General features: G+C 41.2%; 1 protein-coding gene across 1 annotated transcript in view; it reads right to left on the bottom strand.

The window, feature by feature from the left end:
- Mtbp (MDM2 binding protein) overlaps nt 1-22447 on the bottom strand; it is a 73895-nt gene that overhangs the window by 8411 nt on the left and 43037 nt on the right. The window contains exons 14-18 of the mRNA XM_052160586.1: nt 20103-20264; nt 15492-15609; nt 10303-10458; nt 6299-6394; nt 539-805 (exon numbers count right to left, since the gene is read on the bottom strand). Coding sequence (XP_052016546.1) covers nt 539-805; nt 6299-6394; nt 10303-10458; nt 15492-15609; nt 20103-20264 — 799 coding nt within the window. The remainder of the gene's footprint in view (nt 1-538; nt 806-6298; nt 6395-10302; nt 10459-15491; nt 15610-20102; nt 20265-22447) is intronic.

Genomic DNA, 22447 nt, shown 5'->3' with positions numbered 1-22447 from the left:
AAAGATCTATAAATTCAGTATTTATTTTATCAACATCTAGATTCTAATATATTTGGACTATTTAGCTAACAAAACAAAGTGTCTTGAAAAGTTCCATAAAATGTATTAACAATGTACAATTTAAAGTGGGGTCCATGAAGCCTCTTGGTTGAAGGCCAAGGCAAATAAGAGAAGGAACACAGAGTTAACAACAAATTCCACCCAGCAACTATCATCTTCAAAGGGCAGCTGAGCCCTTGCCTACTGGTGACACCTCTGGAGCTCTGGTCTTGACAGCTTGACACTCCCACTGTGCTAATGAGCTGTGCATTAGCACAGAAAGCAAAAGCTCCTTGTTTTTCCAAGTCATTTCCTTTGATACCTTTTAAGCAAAACCAGTTAAGCGCTCAAAATACAAACGAGCTTCCTAGTAAGAAGGAATGAACCTAAAAACCTATGCAGACAGTAGCGTAAAACTGCGAGGCAGACATGAAAGGCAATCCTACGGAGAGCAAGACACGTGTCTGGAGATACTGCTCCTATGCACTTGACAGGTCACCTTTTCTGGGGGTAAAGGCAACCGGGGTCCTTAGATCTCCGTTTCAATCCGGAAACTTCAGTTCGGAGCTCGCCCTGCAGTGCTTCTCCTTCGGGGACACTCTGAGGCTCTGACAGCACTGCAGGGGATGGAAGAGGGCTCAGCACAGTGGGGACTGGAAAACTGTCTCTGGTGCAGGTGGTCTGCGTCTCATAACGAATAAGGCGAGACTGAAGTTCAGAAAATCCCCCATCTCTTTCTAAAGCTTTTTGGTCATCCAGGCAATATCTAAAATGAGGAAAGAGCATTGAAATCAAACATCCAGGAGAACAATGGGATCTTTTTCCCTTTCTAAAAGAAAAAAAAAATGAAAACAGCACGGCACGGTCTTAAAGCCTACCGAGGTTCCTAACAATTGTTGGAAAGTTGGCTGAATGGCCGACTTCTCAGCAGCTCCCGTTATTTTTTTCTAGTCTGCTATTGGACAGAAAGATTTACCAATGTGGAGTACAATCTAATTCCTCTTCAACTGCACTTCTGTGGCAACAGATTCAGTTCATCTTTTGGGTTATGTCCAAACTAGCATGGCTGCTGTTTTAATACTTCTTAAAACTCTAGCCACCTCTGACTTCTCAGCATGACAGGGATGCAACCATGGGAAACGCTGACTCTGCTGGAAAGGGCGAGTTTACTGTCAGCACAAAGATTTATAGGTATAAGGTAACTGAAATTCACTCATCACCCGACGTGTTGGTTGCCTGTATATCTGGTTCAGCCTAATCCAGTGACTCAATGACATATTAGCTGTGTGGCTGCATCTGGACTCTAAGCCCACGCCAAGCACAACAAGCAAGCACGCAGGGAAGTGTGGGTGACCTTGCACATCACTCCGCATCCTCCCCTTGCCATACCTGCATCAAGGACCACAAATGACTTCACCATGATGAGGGTCCAAGTAGAAAGGACACAAACCTCTCTGTCATCTGTCCTGCTCACCTGGAAAAGGGCTCTAACATGGCCCCTAATTCCAGAATTTGTCTCCCAAGAAACGCCTCATTTCTTAGACATAGACAGCCCGATGAGGCTTTCAGAACTTTATTTTTCCCTCAGGAGACATCTTTGATTTCAAAGATTATAAGATCATAGATTTATATGGATTTAAGTCCTGGCTCCTTTACCTATTAGCTATGTGAATTTGGGCAGATTATTTTATGCTTCTGCTGCCTAATGCGCAAAATGTGATTTGAGCTACTTATAGAAGGAGGCTTTATCAGGATTATTTGTGGGTGGTATACGAGGGTCAGACTTCAAAACATGCAATAGCCACCAAATGGACAGGGCTGCCTCCATCATCCCCGGAGTGCATCTCACAACACACCAGTCACATATAGCATAGTCAGAACGTAAACTGCAGTTGGTGACTGCCGAGCCCTAGTAACCATTTAGTTATGAGTGTAGCATCCCTTAGATTAAGGGAAAAGGTTCATCTTACTCTAGTCAGTGCATGGCTAGATCTTATAACCCACTGAAACCTGTATACACCATGCACACTAACTCAGTCACTGACACTTCCAAAAATGGATTTAAAGAAGATTCTAAGACAAAAAGAGAACACACAGAACAGCTGTCAGAATACAGGTCATTGTTAGGAAACAGACAGTGGTGTCAGCCAAGGATCCAATGACTGAGTCCTGTAGAACAAGTAAGTCTAGAGCTCTACTGTACAGCAGGAGGAAACCATGCGTGTTCTGTTCTGTAAATTCCCTAGCATTAGACTTTCAGTGCTTATTACACATGACAAAAGAAGTAACTGTGAGGTGGTGGCTATGTTAACCTGACTGTAGAAATCATTTCACTCTGTAATAACTGTGTATATGCAATAACACAGTTATTACAAATCTTACATATATAGCGGAAATTCAAAGCTACTTCAGTGGTCTTAAAGTGTAGAAGACTGGAGAGACCCTGGTTTACTATGAAAAATCAGTGCTTCAGTCAGAGGACTAACAGGCAAAAGGGTGGGTTTACATCACAGATCCCAATGTTTGATTCTTTCTCTAGCCTTTGGTTTAGCATATTTTGTGGGGAAAAAAAAACACAAAGCAAAGCAAAGCAAAACAAAACAAAACAACACAGCAATAACCATGAGGTTACTCATACTTTGTCCATGGATATAAGTAAAATGTACAGTATAATTAAGAATCATGAATTGTGCAAAGACTCTGGGCAAGAAGCAATGCAATATCTGATAAGCATGTATATTGAACTGTTTGGAGAGAAAAATATCCTATGATTATAAGGGTATTGTTGTACTATAATATTGTGTTTCTAAGATGTGGACTTTTAACTGCCTTATAATCCTAGGTACTCCCAATGCCCTTCAACTGAATTATGCACAGTGCACGTGCTCCCTATGCTGTCATTAAAATGGTCTTTAAGACAAAGTGACATGGTAAAGGAAAGACACAGAATACAAGGTATATATCTGATGTCAGGGGAATATTTATTGTTGGACAAATGATAAACAGTTTCATAATTTCTACATAAGAATAGCTAAATGTTTTATGGTTGCTGTGCTGGCTAGTTTTGTGTCAACTTGACACAAGCTAAAGTTATTTGAGAGGAGAAAACGCCAATTAAGACAAATGCCTCCACAAGATGGAGCTATAGGTAAGCCTGTGGCTCAGTTTCTTCTTCTTTTTTTTTTTTTAATTTTTTTTTATTCGATATAATTTATTTACATTTCAAATGATTTCCCCTTTTCTAGCCCCCCAAATAGGGAGTGATGCAGGACAGCCCAGGCCATCCTGGGCGGGGCCAGCCTAAGAAATCAGGATGAGCAAGCCAGGAGGAGCAAGCAGGTAACCAGCACCCTGAGATTCTCGCCCCGCGTGAGTTCCTGGCCTAACCCCCTTCAGTGATGGGCTGTGGATGTGGAAGCAAAACACCAGTAAAGCCTTTCCACTCCTCCCTAACTTGATTTTGGTCATGGTATTTCATAGCAACAGCAACCCTAACTAAGCCTGTAAGATCTGATAAATGCATCTCATGATATTGTAAATAAAACACCATAAGGGTGTAGGACAGTAATGCACAAACAAGTATTCATTAATATTTTAATAAATGAACATAAAGAGCATATTGTTTATAAATTCAGATGTACCATTAGTATTTTTCTTATTAAATTAAAGCAAAAGAAAATAGGGAGATGATGCACAAGATAAACAAAACTAAATTACTTGTGGAAACATGGTCTACAATGCGGTTACATGACAGGCACTCCAGCCAGATATTAAGATGCAAGTATTAAGGTTTCATTCAAAGCGGTGCTAGCCTGAGCTTCTAGGGCCAAAGAAGCAAAAGGCGCCTGTGTCCTGGGGTGCCTGTGAGTGCAGCAGGGCAGATATAACTAGCACTACTTTTATTCAGCACACACTCAGTCCCTGATAATATAAGCGGTGCCTACTGGTTTCAACCCTCAGATGTGAGTTACATGCAAACTATCTAGAACTCCCACTTAAGTTTCATTATAGATTAGGATCATTATATATGTATTCATGAATATTAAGTAAAATAGTAAAAATAGAGTAGAAGGCTCTAAACCTATCAAAATTAGGGAGCAGAACTTTATAGGTCATAATATACGGAACAGGATTTTAAATATACATTTAAAAACACGGGCTTTAGGCGTGGTGGTGCACACCTTTACTCCCTGAACTAGGGAGGTAGTGGCAGGTGGATCTCTGCGAGATCAGCCTGGTCTATACAGCACATCCAAGCTGGCCCGGGCTATGCAATGAGACCTTGTCTCAGAAAAGAAAAGGCAGTCAAGCAAACATCAGGTGGGAGACGGCTCAGTGGGTGACACTGCTAGCTAGGCATTCACAAGGACCTGAGTCTAGCACACAGGGCAAAAGGCTGAGGGAGGCCATGTGTTCCTGTAACCCCAGCTCCACAAGGGAGGAAATGAGCAAAGAGGATTGTGAGAGCATTGCTGGCATCCAGCTTGGATAAAAAAATCACTGAGTTCTGAGTTCAGTGAGAGACCCTGAGGGGAAGAAGGCAGAGAGCAATCTGGGAAGAAGCCTTACATCCAGCTCTGGCCTTGACACACACACACACACACACACACACACACACACACACACCACAACAACAATAAATAAAATGTAAGTAAATAAATAGCAATCAAATCAATGAGGAAAAGGGGAGGTGCATCCCCGTTTTTCACTGCAGACAGTCTTGTATGGAGACAGCAGTATTGCCAGAAGGTATCCTTTAGGAGTAAACTCTAAGGAAAACTGAAGCCAAAGAAAGCCAAGAATGTGCTTTGGAAACGTAGGACTGTGGACTAAAGAAGAAGAGAATGTAAGAAGGAGGTTAGGGGAGTGGACATGGGGGAAGCCTGAGTGGGGGTGGGAAGGGAGGGGGAAGGGGAAAAAAGGAGGGGGAGGGGAGAAGGGAAGGGTGGAGCAGTAAAGGGGGCGGATGCTAACTAAAACTGAGGGTGGCTGAAAAAGCTACACAGAAACCCACTACTTTGTAAACCAAGTAAAAACTTTAATTTAAAAAAGTTTGAATGTAAGCACCCTGCATGCATGGATGCTGTGGCTCCCAGAAGGCAAAGGTCATTAATGAAAATCCTGTGCCAGCTATAAAGCATCTCTGCATGAATCACTGGTTAGGGCAGCTCCATTAGGGGGAGGGAAAAGTAACATAATCAAGATAACATTGTATGAATGGATGAAACTATCAAAGAGTAAATTAAAAGAAAAAAATTAATGGCTACAGTAGGCTCTGGGCCATAGATCCTAGAAGGAACCTATTACTATTGTTTTGCCTGTCAAAGGGCATTCTCAACACTTGGGTATGTACCCACAGACCAGTCCTGCACACAGCCTTCCTCAGAGACGCCTCTGTGTGCTGGAGACAATGGCTAACAGACTGCAGCACACCAGGGGACAACCAAGTGGAGGCAGGTCTGTCAGAGCCGGAGCCCAGGGAGAGGCACTGGGAAATGCGTTCTCTAGATATGACGTGGCCATTTGAAAATCACAAAGCTGTGGTCACCAGCACAAGAGCTACATAAGTAAGACTGGGCCTGTCAGTGTTCCATCACGGATTTAGGAGAGGTCCCGCCCTCCCTGACGAGCTATTGCACTTGATGGTGCTTGGCGTGGTGGAGGTGGGGAGGGTATTTTCTTCAGTGGTAATGCCATCGATAAGTTGCTCTTATCAGCTATAAATGCTTATGCATGCAACACTAATTAAACTTAATGGCAACACAACACACAGACAGGTAAGAGAGCTGCAGGGAAGTGGGCAGGGAGCTTGCTGAGGGCAGGGAGTCTAGAGGGAGTGGAAAGAGGAGAAGAACCCAGCAAAGTAAGGAGAATATGAAAGTTAACTGAAATGATATAATGATGTGCGCATAATTAACATGTTCAGGTTCTGAGCTCATGTAGTACTCATTTCTAAGCAATTACAATGCAATTAGTGACCAGGGAACCTTAATGTGACCTATAGAGGAAATACAGACTAATAATGTAGGGCCAAAAATTTTGATAAAAAATACTGCATAACTAAAAATGATACTTAAATAAACCAAAACAAATTAGTAATCAAATACGTTTTCTTTAGTAGAATATGCATTATATACTGGTTTGAGCACATACTTTGTTTGGGTCTGTATCAATTGACATCATCTTATTTCATATGCTGTACATACTTATAACAAGGCAGCTGTAGCAACAATACACTAAAGTGTAGATAAAAACTTACTCAATTCCATGGTAATGGCATTCCGAGGCTTTTTCAAAAGGTAAGACCTGAAGTTTTCCAGGACTAAGCTCTGGTGTCAAAACAAAAGGCTTTTCCCTGAAATGAAAAGGGTTTCATTTATACTTAAGATTTACTACATGACAGAGAAAGTTACAGTTTCTAAGGAGCCAAATCTGACTTCTTTCCCTACTTGAGGTGTTTTTGATTTTGTTTTTTGTCAACTTGACATGAGCTAGAGTCATTGAGGAAGAGGAAACCTCAACTGAGAAAACATTTCTAACAGATATGGCTGTAAGCAAGCCTGTGGGCATTTTCTTGAGTGATGATTTAGATACAGGAGGCCCCAACTGACTGTGTGTGGTGCCACATCTGGCAGGACCTGGAGGGTATAAAGAAACAGGCTGAGCAATCTATGGGGAGCAAGCCAGTAGGTAGCCCTCCCTCATGGTGTCTGCTTTGGGTTCTGCCTCAGGTTCCTGCCCTGAGTTCCTTCAAGATGGACTTTGCAGAAGTGTAAGCCTAGTTGCTTTCAGTCAGTAATTTACCACAGCGATAGAAACCCTAAGACAGGAAGCACATGAGTCAAGGTATCTGGCTGCAGTGGTGCAGGCCTGCAGTCTCCCAGCACCTAGGAGGCGGAGGCCGGAGGAGCACCTTGCATTCCAGGCCAGGCTGGGCTGGGCAGTGAGTTGGAGGCAGGACTGGGAAAGAGAATGAGAGCCTGCTCGGTGTAAGGCATTAACGTATCCTGAAAAGCCTAAAAAGGCAACGAGCCAGACTAAGTCTGTGCCCTTTCCCCATTTGTTTCCTGTGCTTCCATTTTAAAAATTACGATGGGATGGCGCTCAGTGAACAGAACGATGAGACCAAGTAAATCAGGAAAGAAAAATGATTTGTAAAGTAAATTCAGGTAGCAACATTATTCCTACATGCTCTGACCCTTGGTGAGATGAGTTTGTGTCCAGCTGTTCAGTTAAAACATTTTGTCAGAAGAATAAAGTTAACTTGAATCTTTGGTAACCAAAAATAAAATAAAATAAAATGTATTTACTTCTTCCTATAACTCAGTGTGTGGCCAGCTTGCCACTTATGTTAAAAGTGAGCAAATCCACAAGAATCAGAAAGTCTCCAGACTAAGTGCTGCATTGGAGTTTGCTGAAGAACGTTTCAATCAGCAAGCCCATAGCTCTTGCACACAGTATCACCACTCTAGTCCTTCCTCACCTAAACCTGTAGGGCTACTGTGAATGCAAGAGACTGCTGCAGTCAGATTATCCTGATGCGGACTCCCCTTCCTGATGAGTTCCCACCCATGGGTCTAATGGTCCCGTGACGGGTCACAGTCCTGAGACACAGAATTAGTTCCATGGAAATGGGCAAAGTCTGCAACAATGTTAGCCTTTACATAGTGAAATGTGGATAAACCCAGTAAACCCAGGCTTGGATACAGAGCTGGAACAAGATGCACTATGGAAAGGCAGGTAAACCCAGAAAAGCAAACAGTGCATCTGTCCAAAGATGTACAGAACTTAACAAGCATTTGAAATTATTACTTAAAATATCAGACATGGACCAATGAATGAATCCTAAAACAAAACAAAAAACAACGAAAAAACCCTCATATGCTAAGACCATTATTGATGGTGGTCTATAAAAATTATCATTAGTAAATTGCAGTGACCTCATTATTTTGATGAGGGACCCTTCAAATGAATAATCTGTAAAACAAGACTCTAAAGTACTCCACATTTTACTCCTTTCTTCATCATTTATTTCAATCCTTCCCAGTGGATTATTTTTATTTAATTCCTCAGTTTTGTCTCAGTTTTTCTAAAAGAAATGTAACAAATATTTGTTAATGTTTCCTATTCTCTTGGTGTTCTCTAAGATGCAAGGCTGTCCCTTTGTTTAATGTAACACAGCCACCAGGTGGTGCCTTGTCCAGGGGAGAGCAGCCAGGTCAGCTCAGCTTTTAACAATCATGTTAGGTCAGTGGTTCTCAACCTTCCTAATACCGTGACATCCTAATACAGTCCGTCATTGTCATGGTGACCCCAACAATGCAATTACTTCTATTTCTACTTCATAACTGTAATTCTGTTGATATAAGTCATAATGTTAAAATATCTATGTTTCCTGATGGTCTTAGGCAACCCCCTGTGGAAGGGGCTTTAGATCCCCAGAGCGGTGACAAATCACAGGTTGAGAACCGCCGTGTGAAGTGAAGATGCAGTAATGATGCCCCTTCTTTCCTAATGTCAAAGAACCACCAAATTTTTTTCTGAGAGCTAGGCAAAGTGGCATGTGCCTGTAACCTCCACATTGGGGAGGTAGAGGCAGAAAGATTGCAAGTTCAAGGTTAACTTGGACCATATAGTGAATTTGAGGTTAGTCTAAGGCATATAATAAGACAATGTCAAAGCAAAAGCAAAAAGAAATCTTTTGTAAGTACATCACAAGTAACAACGTGCCTCACTGCAACCTGAAAGGCCCTGCAGTAAAAGGCCACATGGAAGCTAAATGCACACACTGTCCTAGCACGTTCATCTACAGTGGGGCTGCTGGCTGAAAGGACTGTTAATACCGCCAAATGGAAGGAAAGACCATTACCCACATTCTTTGGTCAAATGATGTAGCTTTATTTTCTGTCAGACAGTGCTCTCTTCCTAAAGCGAGGTTTGAGAAAATAGCATTGAACAAGAAGACGTGGGGTTTATAGAGCCCCCAAAACTGCAACACTGGGGGTTTTCCAAGAGCTTTTGGTTACAGAGGAACTTGGCAGAATATTTCAAAGTTATTTGGCAAAACATCTTATCAGAGTGGACGTCAGGGTATAGGGTGTGGAACATGTCAAATTCTAGAAAATGGGTCAAGACCTGCTCAAATCCAAGTATTACAGAAAACAGGAATGAACTTATGTTGACCTTGTAATAAGATGGCTTCTAATCTTAAGATGGCGTCAGGCTGGTCCATCAAGGACCGCGGCATGATAACTAGAGATGAGCATCTGTGTGAGGCTTTACTTCCCCAGCTCCCACTAAAAGGGGTTTGTCAGCCTCTCAAAGCCACCAGGAAGTAAGCGACTCCAAAGATCCGGTAGTCTTATTCCATGAGGAGCATTATGCCACAAAGACACAATCCCCCAGCTGTGGACCCTTTCTCCCCAGGAACTTGTACAAAAGACAAGGGTACTCTGACTATTTCGGAAATAACTCAAACCCCTTCCAAAACTTACCTTTAAGATAAATATTTATTATAGCACAATTCAAAAATCAGCAAATCACAGTGATCGAAGTGAGATTCAACCTTTTGGTCCTTTAGAATTTAAATAATGGATTAAAAATAAAAAAGAATTTTGGGAAGTAAGTACATTATGTAATCTTCACAAAAATTGATGCTACAGTTTTATTTATACTCTAGGCAATGGCAGGAGCAGTATGCAGATGCTGTGTTTGTATTTGGTAAGGTCATAGTTTCAAAAGACTCTTGACTGTTTTTGCACCTCCATCAGCTGGAAGGCCGGGGTTTTTGCCATGAGTAGTTATGACCGACAGCCATCATGCAAAGTAATGGCAAAAGCAAAAAGAAACACTAAGGCAGAAGAGGAAAAGTTGAAAACCCACAAAGCTGTCTGCTGACATGTGCACGTACACTGGGGCGCACCTGAGTCACACAGAGACACTCCAAAGAAGAATAAAGGAAACACAGGGAAGAACAAGTTCCACCGTGACCCACTGGACACAATGCAGACGCCCATGCCCCTGCTTCTGTGGGAGATGGACTCAGTTGTCTCCCTCATCTTTATTTTCTTCAGATTCAGGGCCACAAAACAGAAGGACATTTGGTGAGTGCAAATGCAAGGAGACTGAGGCTAGTGATAAATAGCAGAGGTGAACCTGGGATTTCTACCTCAGCACAGAGCAGCAACTAACTCCAGGGGTAATATAATGCTACTTTTAAATGGCTTTTAGAAATTAATTGCAAACTGTAAGTTTGTAACTCACCCCCTTTGAATCTGTAATGGCTGAAGATCTCCGACTGGTAATCCATCCGAGGTGAAATATTTCAGCAATTCCTTAGCATCCAGTAATGTGATTGAGTCTCGGGGACCCTCTTTATGGCCCAGCAACTGTTCAGACGAATGCGGTAATGAGCCAGTTCTGGGAAAATAATTTGTACAGTTTTATTAAAGGTGCATTCAAACCCACTGCGGCCAGGAAATGATGAGAGCAAAATCCACTATTAATACAAAAGGGAAGGCATGGACGACGCATCCACACAAGACAGTAACTACAGACTCTGCAAGTATGACCCGATTGTAAATAATCTGTAGGTCACACTGCAACCTACAGCTTGCCTTAATCATTTTACTACACAAATTATTATGATTATATTATTTATTACATATAACATGGTAACAATTCAGTAATGAAAAGTTACCAGTTCTACAAAGGGTAAATTTATACTGGAAGTCCACAATATAAATATTGGAAGCAAAGGACTGAATGTTCCAATTTTCTCTAAATTTAAAAGATTATTTAAAGCGTAGCCATGAAATGAGGTGGTAATGGAAATTCTCTCAAGGTCTCCTCCAGCCATGCTTACAACATCAGGAATACACACTAAGTTATTATTGCATCTGAAATGCATGCAGGACTTTGCATTTTCAAATGATTTTACCTAAAATATATTCTTAATCTTCACAAATTTCCTTGAAAAATATGGAATAGGTCTTATATCAAAACAGAGTAACACCTAGTGAGGACTTTATAAAATGCAATCAGCACATCATACCTGAAACAAGCATTCTCCCCCCCTTCCAACTGAAGTCTGTCACCATACATCAGTCACATTACAGAGTAGGGACAGCAGAGCTCCTTACAACAGCTCAGAACTAGACAGACTCCAGCTGGGGCTACCGCTGCCTCTGTCTATCACTCTATAAACCAGACAATCACACATCAAGGGAAGGAAGGAAGGAAGGAAGGAAGGAAGGAAGGAAGGAAGGAAGGAAGGAAGGAAGGAAGGAAGGAAGGAAGGAAAGAAGGAAGGAAGGAAAGAAGGAAAATACTTTCATCTCAGGAAACAAAAAACATTTCATTAGGTCCTGAACCACTCAGTGCTTTATCATCATAGGATAAATAAAAATAGTTCAATATGTCAACATGAATTTAATTACTTGACTTCATATTAAAAATTTACCATTTTTACATTTATTATTTAGTATGTATGTGTGTGAGTGCATGTGTGTGAGTGTATGTGCACGTGTGTATCCAAAGACAACTTGCAGAAATCAGTCCTTTCCTTCCACCACGGAGGCCATGGGGATCAAATTCAGGTCCTCGGGCTTAGCGACAAACACCTGCCTTTTCCTGCTGAGCCATCTTGCCAGCCCCAACTTGATTATACTTTACTTATTACTCAGATGCATCATTCTTATGAATAATTCCATGATTAAAATACTGACACTGGATTTTAGACCCGTGTTTCTACACACTAAGGACCAGCACAAGCCAGCAGGCCCATTTCCTCTTTCTTCCCCATTACTGTTAAATGGGATAGAAATCTAATAAAAATAGTCAAGCAAGAAAACACAGGAACATTTTCTCTGAATTTCATACTCTGGGTGGGCAAGAACTGCACTGTGATTTTAATTTCTATATAGCTTCTTTAATAGTATCTTACAAGGCTCCTTAATCAGTACTAATCGCAATCATGTTTCAGGCTAGATGCAATGGTAAAAGTATAATTTGCATTTATATAGATTCCAAACCCAAAGATATCAAAGTAGTTTTTGAAAGCCTAATTTGTGATAAACTGTACCACCAAGATATGTGTCAGGTCAGAAACCTGAGCCCGACAACTAAGCTGTAAACATTCACATACACTCTGGTACAATGCTTTCAGAACGTTAAGGGAAAACTAGGATCTATTATTCCACTCTCATGGAGTGACAAGAGTCATGACACAGGTTGGCGAGTGAGTCTAAATCTGAATTCTTATGCCTTCTGACTTTCACCACAGAACGATTCTCTAGTTAAATACATTTTAACACTAACAAAATTCTGAAAACATGCGACTAATGTTTGTAATCACACAGAAACTTGACATGGTTTCCCTATCGGAGCACCTTCAGTCCTTAATGACCACTTGATTTTTTTTTTTAATTTATTTTATTTTTTTTTATTTACATTGCAAATGATTTCCCCTTTTCTGGGTCCCCACTCCCCGCAAGTCCCACAAGCCCTCTTCCGTCACCCTATTCTTCCATCTACCCCTTCCCACTTCCCTGTTCTGGAATTCCCCTATACTCTTGCACTGAGTCTTTCCAGAACCAGGGGCCACTCCTCCATTCTTTTTGGACATCATTTAATTTGTGGATTATGACCTGGGTATTCAAAGTTTCTAGGCTAATATCCACTTATCAGTGAGTACATACCATGAGTGATCTTTTGAGACTGGGTTAACTCACTTAGTATGATGTTCTCCAGCTCCATCCATTTGTCTAAGAATTTCATGAATTCATTGTTTCTAATGGCTGAATAGTACTCCATTGTGTAAATATACCACATTTTTTGTATCCATTCCTCCGTTGAAGGACATCTAGGTTCTTTCCAGCTTCTGGCTACTACAAATAGGGCTGCTATGAACATAGTGGAGCATGTGTCCTTATTGCATGCTGAAGAATCCTCTGGATATATGCCCAGTAGTGGTATAACAGGGTCCTCAGGAAGTGATATTCCCAGTTTTCTGAGGAACCGCCAGACTGATTTCCAGAGTGGTTGCACCATCTTGCAATCCCACCAGCAGTGGAGGAGTGTTCCTCTTTCTCCACATCCTCGCCAGCACCTGCTGTCTCCTGAGTTTTTGACCTTAGCCATTCTGACTGGTGTGAGGTGAAATCTCAGGGTTGTTTTGATTTGCATTTCCCTAATGATTAATGATGTTGAACATTTCTTAAGGTGTTTCTCAGCTCTCCGAAGTTCTTCATGTGAAAATTCTTTGTTTAGCTCCATACCCCACTTTTTAATGGGGTTATTTGGATCTCTGGGTTCTACTTTCTTGAGTTCTTTGTATATATTAGATATTAGCCCTCTGTCAGATTTAGGGTTGGTGAAGATTCTTTCCCAGTCTGTTGGTTGACGTTTTGTCCTTTTGACGGTATCCTTTGCCTTACAGAAACTTTGTAGTTTTATGAGGTCCCATTTGTCAATTCTTGATCTTAGAGCATAAGCTATTGGTGTTCTATTCAGGAACTTTCCCCCTGTGCCCATGTCCTCCAGGGTCTTCCCCAGTTTCTTTTCAATTAGTTTCAGTGTGTCAGGTTTTATGTGGAGGTCCTTGATCCATTTGGAGTTGAGCTTAGTACAAGGAGATAAGAATGGATCGATGCGCATTCTTCTGCATGCTGACCTAAATGTCACGGTAACACAGCAAACAATGCTCACTCTGATTTGTGAACCTGCACCCAGAGCTCACAGGACTGACTCCAGCAGAGCTAGAGTGGATAGAGGTAAATCCAGCAATAAAGGAGATATAGAAAATGCATTCACACAAGTCCTAACATGGCCCTCAGTGTTCTGAGAAGGAATTTAACTACAAGCTGTGGTGCTGTAAAGGACACAAGAAAGGTGATGCTTGGCCCAGATGCTGATTGTCTAGCACGCTTCTGGTTCAAGAACGGCCATGCATGCACATTAAACTCTCTGTTCTAACTGAGATCAGTGTCAGCTAGGGAGGAGAGCTAGAAAGACCTTGTTTCCCTCTCTAGAAAGCCACAGGGAGATGGTGTTTGGAGTCAGAGTGACAGCACAAACCAGGAGCAATAAAGAAGACCAATGCAAATACCACCTGCTCAGAGCCGCCCCTCCCTGAGCGACCACCTGCTCTGAAGACACGGGGGCTGTGGAACTGTTTACGCGTGTGGCACTGGTCTTTGTTTGATTATCGCTCCATGAAAAGGAGTTCACAGGGCTGGAGAGATGGCTCAGTGGATAGGAGCACTGGCTACTCTTCCGAAGGTCCTGAGTTCAAATCCCAGAAACCACATGGTGGCTCACAACCATCTGTAATGAGATCTGACGCCCTCTTCTGGTGTGTCTGAAGACAGCTACAGTATACTTAACATATAATAAATAAATAAATCTTTTTTAAAAAGAAATAAAAATAAAAGGAGTTCACAAATGAGACAGGCACTGGTGCTCTTTCTCATGTGCCTCCAGGGCCAAACAACTGGTATTTAATGAATACTTGTGCACAACTATGGGGGAAAAAAGATTACAGCAGGTCATAAAATGATATCAACAGAAGAGCTAAACACTGAGAAAGAAATATAAGAGAGCTTCTATTCCACTACCCAGCAACCACACAGTGCCTACTACACACCAAAGCCAAAGACCAAAGGTAATTCTGTCTTTGAGATTACCTACTTACTATGTGGACAAATATGGAAAAAAATCAGAACAGCTTCAAGTGACTCTCCTGAGAAGAGGAATTTCACCCCATTTTATAGACTTGTGTACATATTCACATGTGTGTGTGCTGGCTTAGTTTTCTGTTAACTTCGCAAGCTAGGGCCACACAGGAAGAGGAGACCTCACCTGAAAAAACTCCTCCCTCAGATTGGCCTGTAGGTAAGCCTGTGGGGCATTTCCATGACGTGAGCAGACCTTATCCACTCTGGGAAGAGTAGTCCCCAATTATATAAGAAAGCAAGCTGGCCAAGTCTGGGGGAAAAAGCCATGGGAAGGAACACTCCTGCACCACCTCTGTTTTAACTCTTGACTCCAGGTTCCTGGCCTGCTTGAGTACCTGCCCTAGCTTCCCTCAGTGACCTGTGTTTGGGATACGTAAACCAAATAAACACCTTCTTCCCCAAGCTGTTTTGAATCACTGTTTTATCACAGCAATAAAAAAGTAAACTGAGTGTGTATGTTGGTGGAAAATGCTGTATAAAGCTAGAATTACAGAATTCACTGGTTATGCACACTTGCAAAGCAACAGGTCAGAGAAAAGAAAGATGATCTTCCCCTTTTAATGCGCATGCTACTCTACTGATTAGCCACTTACTAAAGAAGGCATATATTCTTGTTTTATAATGAAATTATAAGCTACTGATATATTAAATAATTAAAGTTTTAAGAGAACTCATTTGAAAATACTGAACATGCATTTCTACAAACTCAAATATTACCTCATTTTTTGTTTAGCTTTTTCACAAGTTTCTAAATTCTGAAGAACATGTCTTTCTGGCCATTCCAGAGGATTGGTTTCCATTAGACTTGAAGAATAAGGTTCAACTGTACTGTTATCTAAAGAGAGCAAAATAAACGTCAGCACTAATATCCAGTAACATCATGACTACTCTATGTAAGAACGTATCTCTCTCTGCGTGTGTTGACACAGACCTGTAATCCTAGTGCTGGGAGGTTAAGACAGGAAAGTCACAACAGGAGGCTAGCTTAGGCTTTATAATGACTTCAAGACCTACCTGGAGTAAACAGTGAGACTGCCTCAGAATAAACAAACAAATAATTAGTGATAGGTGTACACACAAAGATTGTGTGTGTGTGTGTGTGTGTGTGTGTGTGTGTGTGTGTGTACACTAAGAACTCAATTGAGACATTTAAAACCTGTCAAATGACTTGAACTGTATAAAATGTTACTGAAAAGATTGTTGGAAATAAAAATACTTCAAATAAAGTTTATGAGCTATTACTGATAAAATGCAGTGAGCCTGCTAAAGCTCACATGGGACAAAAACACAAGTTCACCATTCTCAGCGAAAGAGTTCAAATGAAAAGAAAACCACTCTATAGTGAACACTGTAATACATGTTATGTGACTTTCATGCTACAGTCAGTCTAAGCAGAATGAAAAATTTCATGTCTTTCAAAAAAAGATTACCTCATTCTCAAAGGTATAATAAATGGCCAATATATGCTTATAATGTTCTCAAGGTTACTCTGAAATAATTCCCACTCATTTGTTAGTTAGAGATGCCTTCAAATCACTAAAACTCAGCCTCATTTGACTTCAACAAAAGTGCTGGTGGACACCATCTTGCTGGTTGCTATGCTGCAGTGAGTTACACTGCGTCTGCACCTAACCACGGAATTCAACAAAACCTGAAAGGACAGCTTCCATTCTCATCAGAAAGTATTAGCTCAAACACTGCAAAATTAATAACTGTATTTTGGCTTTGAATTTTAAGCTTACCTTGATTTAAGAATTACTTTAACCTATTAAACAGCATTCTAATAAATGCCTCAAAATTGCTAGAAGCTTAAGTCACTGCTGACGGAATACCTGTTTTGTTTGTAAGGTATTATAAAAATGGAAGCAAATATCTCTTATTTTCTTTCTACTTAATATTTAACCTTCATTATTTTAAAATATCTTCTAATACCTACATTTGGATGTCTTCAACAAACCATCAAAACACACCATTTCCCATTTCTTATTAACAGTGGTGAAATCCATTTTATAGGGTAATGAGCTTTACAGCAAAGCAATGTGCTTCTTAATGGAGACATGGCTTTGTAATAAAAACATACAGAAAATAATCAATACCAGTTCTGCACCATTGCACACTCTGTGCTCATAAGAGGATTTAAGTTATCATTAAAAAACAAACAATGTATTCCTGCATATTACAATAATTATTAATGGAGTATGTAACATATAAATATGAATGGCATAGTCTAATATTTAAGAACAGTAAACAAACATCAGTAAATGTCAGGTCTTTGGGGTAATAACTAAACATAATTCTTAGAGTAAAATAAAATACAGTATTTTATTTATTTGTTTCTTGGGATACTATATGCCATGTCCCCCTAAAAAATGTAGGAAAAGGCTCCCTGAGAAATAAAGAAAATTACCTTATTTTGCAAGATGAAGAAATAGAAATAGAACCAATACAATTAGGAAACCAGGGTAAAGTGACCTTCATATCACAAATCCCAGCAAACAAAAGGTCGTAATATCACTATGTGTGGCTGATGAGGATAAGCCATTAGTTCTTACAGATAAAGGAAGAATAACCACAGTGAAAATGTGAAATTATCACTAGTATAAACTACTTCACAGAGCAATTATAAACATGACATTAAATGTTTGGAATAAGAAAAGCAATTTCACTCTACCGACGAAACTCATTTCCAGGGCCTTGCTATCTGCCAAGAAGTGCTGAGACACTTCCTGTGTCAGATATCAGGCACCATATCCACTGGAAAGTCCTCCCCAACTTCAGCAGCGAGTCAGTAAGCTGGCTCCAGCACAGTCAAGTGGAGACCTGTTACTAGTTAGACTTGCTAGTCTCCACAAAAACAGAGGCACTGCAATCCACCCTGTGTCGCTAACAACTACAACTGTGCTTGGTTGCAGTAAGGGAGGTATGAAATTGATCGGCCTTACTAGTTTTACATGCAGTTCAATTTACACAGGCTATATTTATTCAAATCAAAGAATGTTAACAGTCACAACTGTATTTGTAGGAGTCATGCTCACATGAGTAGCCTATCAGTTTTCAGTTTGGGCTTGACAAGTCTTCATCTATTTGTTTAGTGAGTAATTTGGGGAGATCCTTTTCCTATATGCCAGGCTCTGTGCCAGGCCCTGCAGCTGTGGAGAGAACAAGTAAGTGTGCCTTGCACCCTCAAGACACCATGGTGTGAAGAGAAGAAAAATATCAGATAGATCAGATAGATCATTCACATTTATGCCAATGTAAAATGATGGAAATGGTTTAAACTGGCCAAGTCGTGGGAAGGCCTTAGAGAAGAACACTTGAACATCCACTGAGTAGATAAGTAGGTAAAAGCAGAGAGAAAAGAATTGTAGGCGTAGGGAAAGCCCCGGAGGAAAAGAACAGCACAGGTCCAAGGATCAAGCTCACTGAAGTAGGAAGGAAACAGAAATGTGCAATTTGGGAACCGGATGGAGCCCAAGGCCAGGGTTCCCAAATTGCAGGTAAACCACAGAGCCAGCGTTTAGCCTTGGTACTCCTGTTCAAGAGCACAGGCTGTAACCAGGAAGCGCCTTTTCCTGCTCACTGCAGGAAACCTTATTCACAGTGACACAGTGTCTCCAACACTCACTGTATTACTCTGAGTTGCTGTCTGATGTCCGTACTGCCATGGAACGATGGGAACAACAGCACAAATGGCACGGGGCATGTTTGTGGTACTTATTGTTTTCTAAGTGTTACACGCTTTAACTCACTTAATCCTCACAAAATTCCCAGATAGTAGGCTGAATTATTGCTGTTATTTTAAACATAAGGAAACCCAAGTGTGGAGGTTAAGTAATTTTTCCAAAGACAATGCAATGGTTTGTGGGGCAGTGAACCATGATAGGAAGCCTGGTCCTTGGCTGAGCTAAAGGCTTGAAGCCCTGGAGACCCTGAAGGGAGGGTAGGAGCTTCGCTTGCTCCTGGCATCAGACCCTTCATATATCAGACCCCTCCCCATAGATTTGTGGCCCTCAGTCACATAAGGAAAATGCCCCGAAGCCCTTCCACATGTAAATGAGACATCCCTACCATCTCAGACCAAGACAATAGTAAAAGAGATGTGACCTATGGTTGTGTAGACTCAAGAAAGAGATCTCCATGCTAATGAGGCCCAGTGACAGAGCCCTACAATGGTTGGTCTTCACTGTCCACTTTTCTCGTTTTGAAATCATCTGAAAAAACCACAAGTCTAGATGTGCTGTGATCTAACTATTGAGGAAGGATACACCTTGAATGTGCAAGAGCACTAAGCCCTGGGCTTGGGTCCTGGACTGAGCAGAAAGGGGTGATTGTCAGCATCCATTCCTTTCTGCTTCCTGAGAGGACACAATGGGCCGGCCAGATGGTGTCTTTACCATCCTCCTGTCTTCCCCCTACAGTAAAATGCTCTCCCACCATGAGTGCAGAGAAACACTTCCTTAAAGACATTTTGCCAAGCATTTCATCAAAGAGATGAGAAAAATAATCCAGACCACAGTTAGCGGGGGCCCAAATGAAGACTAGGAGGAGTTTGCATTCCAGTAGGGCACAAGGCCCACTGTTTTTATATACTGCTTTACAGTGTAATTAGGTTGAAATTAAAGGGCTGTGACGCTCATTTCTTTGTGAATATCCACAGTATCATGGAAAGGGGGCTCAAACGCCATTGCAAATCTGAGTCTGTGATTTTCTTTCATTTACCTATACAATAAAATGGTTCCTATAAAATAAAAACAAAAATTTGTCCTCCGTTTCTGTGTCAAGGGAGCCTCAGATGCTTTCTTGCTAGACACCAAAAAGCTTCCCTTTATTCAAATCCACCATAACATTAGACTCCAGAAAGCCTCAGTTAATAAAAAAAAAATGATTCCAAATTCCCCCTGTGAAGTATGGTGACCTCCTAACCACAAGGAGTGGCAGCTGTGAAGTTGCTTAGCACTAGTTCTGCCTGTATCCAGGTCATTGCATACATGTTACTTTCTTTGCTTTTCAAACCTGTCCTTTCTAGCAGCTTAGTAAGATGAAGAAGACCATAGATTGCTTCCTCCTCTGCTTAAAAACAGTTAAACTAAAGATGCTCGATGAAAGGTGTTAGCAAAACATCTGCTATATTAAATAAGTCAAGTTGATACACACACACACACACACATGTGTAAACAAGTACAGCATTCTTTAAATGTATAAAATATACTTTGGCTTGCCCAATATAGCTCATAAAATTTTAATAGAATTAATGGAATTTAAATTAACAGAAGTGTTATATACACACTATCACCACCACCAAAAAATTTAAAGTACTAAGGCCCTTACCATTCACCGTGCCAGCAGCTTTCATGGTGTCTGTTTGCGTTACAACTGCTTTAGGGGTGAGAACATCAAAGTGGTCTAGGAAACGCTCTCTTGTGAGTGCCAACAGACTTTTGAGTTCATCGGCAGAAATGGCTTCGGGCTGGTTTGCAGCCTTTCTTCTTTCTGCAGGACGAATAGACACAATTAACCATGTGACATTTTCAGAGCACCTGCAGTAGTAGTTCCTGCATTTATTTTTTGTTAAATATAATTTTGAAAGTAAGATAAATGTCTTCATTCCTATGAAGCAACATTTTCATTTTGAACTTATTCATAGTTAACAGTATAATTTTGAGGTATGAAAAATGAGGCAAAAGAGAGTAATTGGTTAATACTAGGAACTGATAGACAGTAAAGGCCAGCTTACAAGTCTTCAGAAATACATATATTACAGAGCATAAAAAATGATCTTACATTAATGTATTCATAGGATGGCTGTTCTTGAATATATCTGGAATTAACTACAGTCCACAAGTGGAGGGGACACCAGTGAGGGATTTTCTTAATCTGAAGTGGGAAGATCCATCTCTCCTCTGGATCTTCAAGACCAGAAGACACACACCTTTAATGTGGGCCACGCCTTCTCCTGAAAGCCTAGCAGAGCACAGCAGAAAGAAGCTCTGCTCTTTGCCCACCGTTGCCTTGCGGGCACGTCCACACCTTCACTGGCATTGGAACCCATTTCTTGAGGATTCCAGCACATACTGAAAACCAGCTGAAAGCTCATGGGCTGGGCACCTACTGGATTCTTGGACTTTCCATTTACAGCCAACCATTGTCGGATTAGCTGGACCACAGTCTGTAAATCGTTCTAATAAATCCTCTTTCTCCATATTTAGAGAGAACCCTAATACAGTATGTAAAATTAATATCCATAAATTTTTCTATTAAATACAATAGCATATATCCCTGTTCCTTTTTTCTCTAATCCTAAAGGCACGGTAAAAAATTAAAACAAAACAGTATCCTTCTTAACAAACTATGGAAGACAGAAGTAAGTGGTAAACTGAGTCAGCAGAACCGAGGGGCAATCACTTTAGGTGCCTGCAGAGACTACTGCCAGGGAGTATGGGCAAATGTAATGAGGAACCAGACTGGACATAAAGGGTTAATCAGAGCTCCAGCTCTGCTCACCACTCCATCCTCTAGCCTCAGGGGCAGACAGGCACCACTGCTTCCATTTTGTTCTAATACTTCCAAACTGAGACTTCAAATATGTAGAGAGGTCATGTTAAAGATGGGGCTAAATATAAGTTAAATAAGAGTTCTACTATTCTAAACATCAGATATCAAGCCCTGTTACCAAAATACCAGTGGCTACAATGCCCCACTGGAAGGATCAGAGTCAGAGAGATAGACGTAATCACAGACTAACTTTGTGACATCGTGACAAAGATTGTCACCTATGAAATTTATGAGTCTCTCTGGGCCATGTTCACAGTTCTCTTTGGCCGTATGGAGGGTTCTAAGAACAAAGCATAAAGCTGAGCACCCACAAAGGGAAGAGCCCTGGTGCTGGTGCCAGGCGTGCGCAGAGGCCGGCTCACATCAGAGTGCCGAATCCTCCCCTCACACTCCCCGGTGACTTTTGCCAAGTGTTCTATTAGTGGCTGGAGATAAAAGCTGCAGTTGAAAACAGGATGGACAGAAAATGATCGCAAGCCTTGGACAGGAGCGAAGGAATGGGGCACTGCATCTCCTGTGCAAGAACTTCAACACATGAGGACCTCTGGCTCCGTCCTGCTCCAGGCAACTCAGTGACTCTGTCCTGCCTGGACGTGACCAGGCAGACTTTGACTAGCCCTTCCTTCTACACTCAACAGAGCCAGCCAGACTCCAGGATGTCCTGTCTACAAAGCACCCAGGGCCCTTCCCCAGTACGGTTGGTCTGTAGTTACCCAGTTACAGCAGTTACAGCTAAGTGCAAGACTTAGCGTATGAATGAGAAAGCCAGCTGGGCCATAATCTAAAACATATCATTTTCACCTATAATTTATCCTTACATTTCTTCAGTTTTTTCCTAAATTGACTTCGACTTTGGAAAAAGAGGTATTGTTGGGTTCTTTCTAGTTAAAAATCAAAACAAAACAAAATCAAGTCAGGACAACAAAAAGAGGCGAAACAGAAGAAAAAGGATTCGAGAGAAACCAAAACATTGTAGAGAACAAAAGAAAATGTGATAGAATTAATATTTTTCTAAAATAAAGATACCAAGCTAAGCACAGGCTGCTTTGATGAGGAAACAATCAGGGAACAAAGTCGGACTCCTCGCTGGGTCTGACAGTGTCTGCCTGCAATCCTAGTGC

This window comes from Apodemus sylvaticus, chromosome 17 (genome assembly GCF_947179515.1).
Source record: "Apodemus sylvaticus chromosome 17, mApoSyl1.1, whole genome shotgun sequence".
Lineage (NCBI taxonomy): Eukaryota > Metazoa > Chordata > Mammalia > Rodentia > Muridae > Apodemus > Apodemus sylvaticus.
This window is presented reverse-complemented; position numbering and strand designations above follow the sequence as displayed.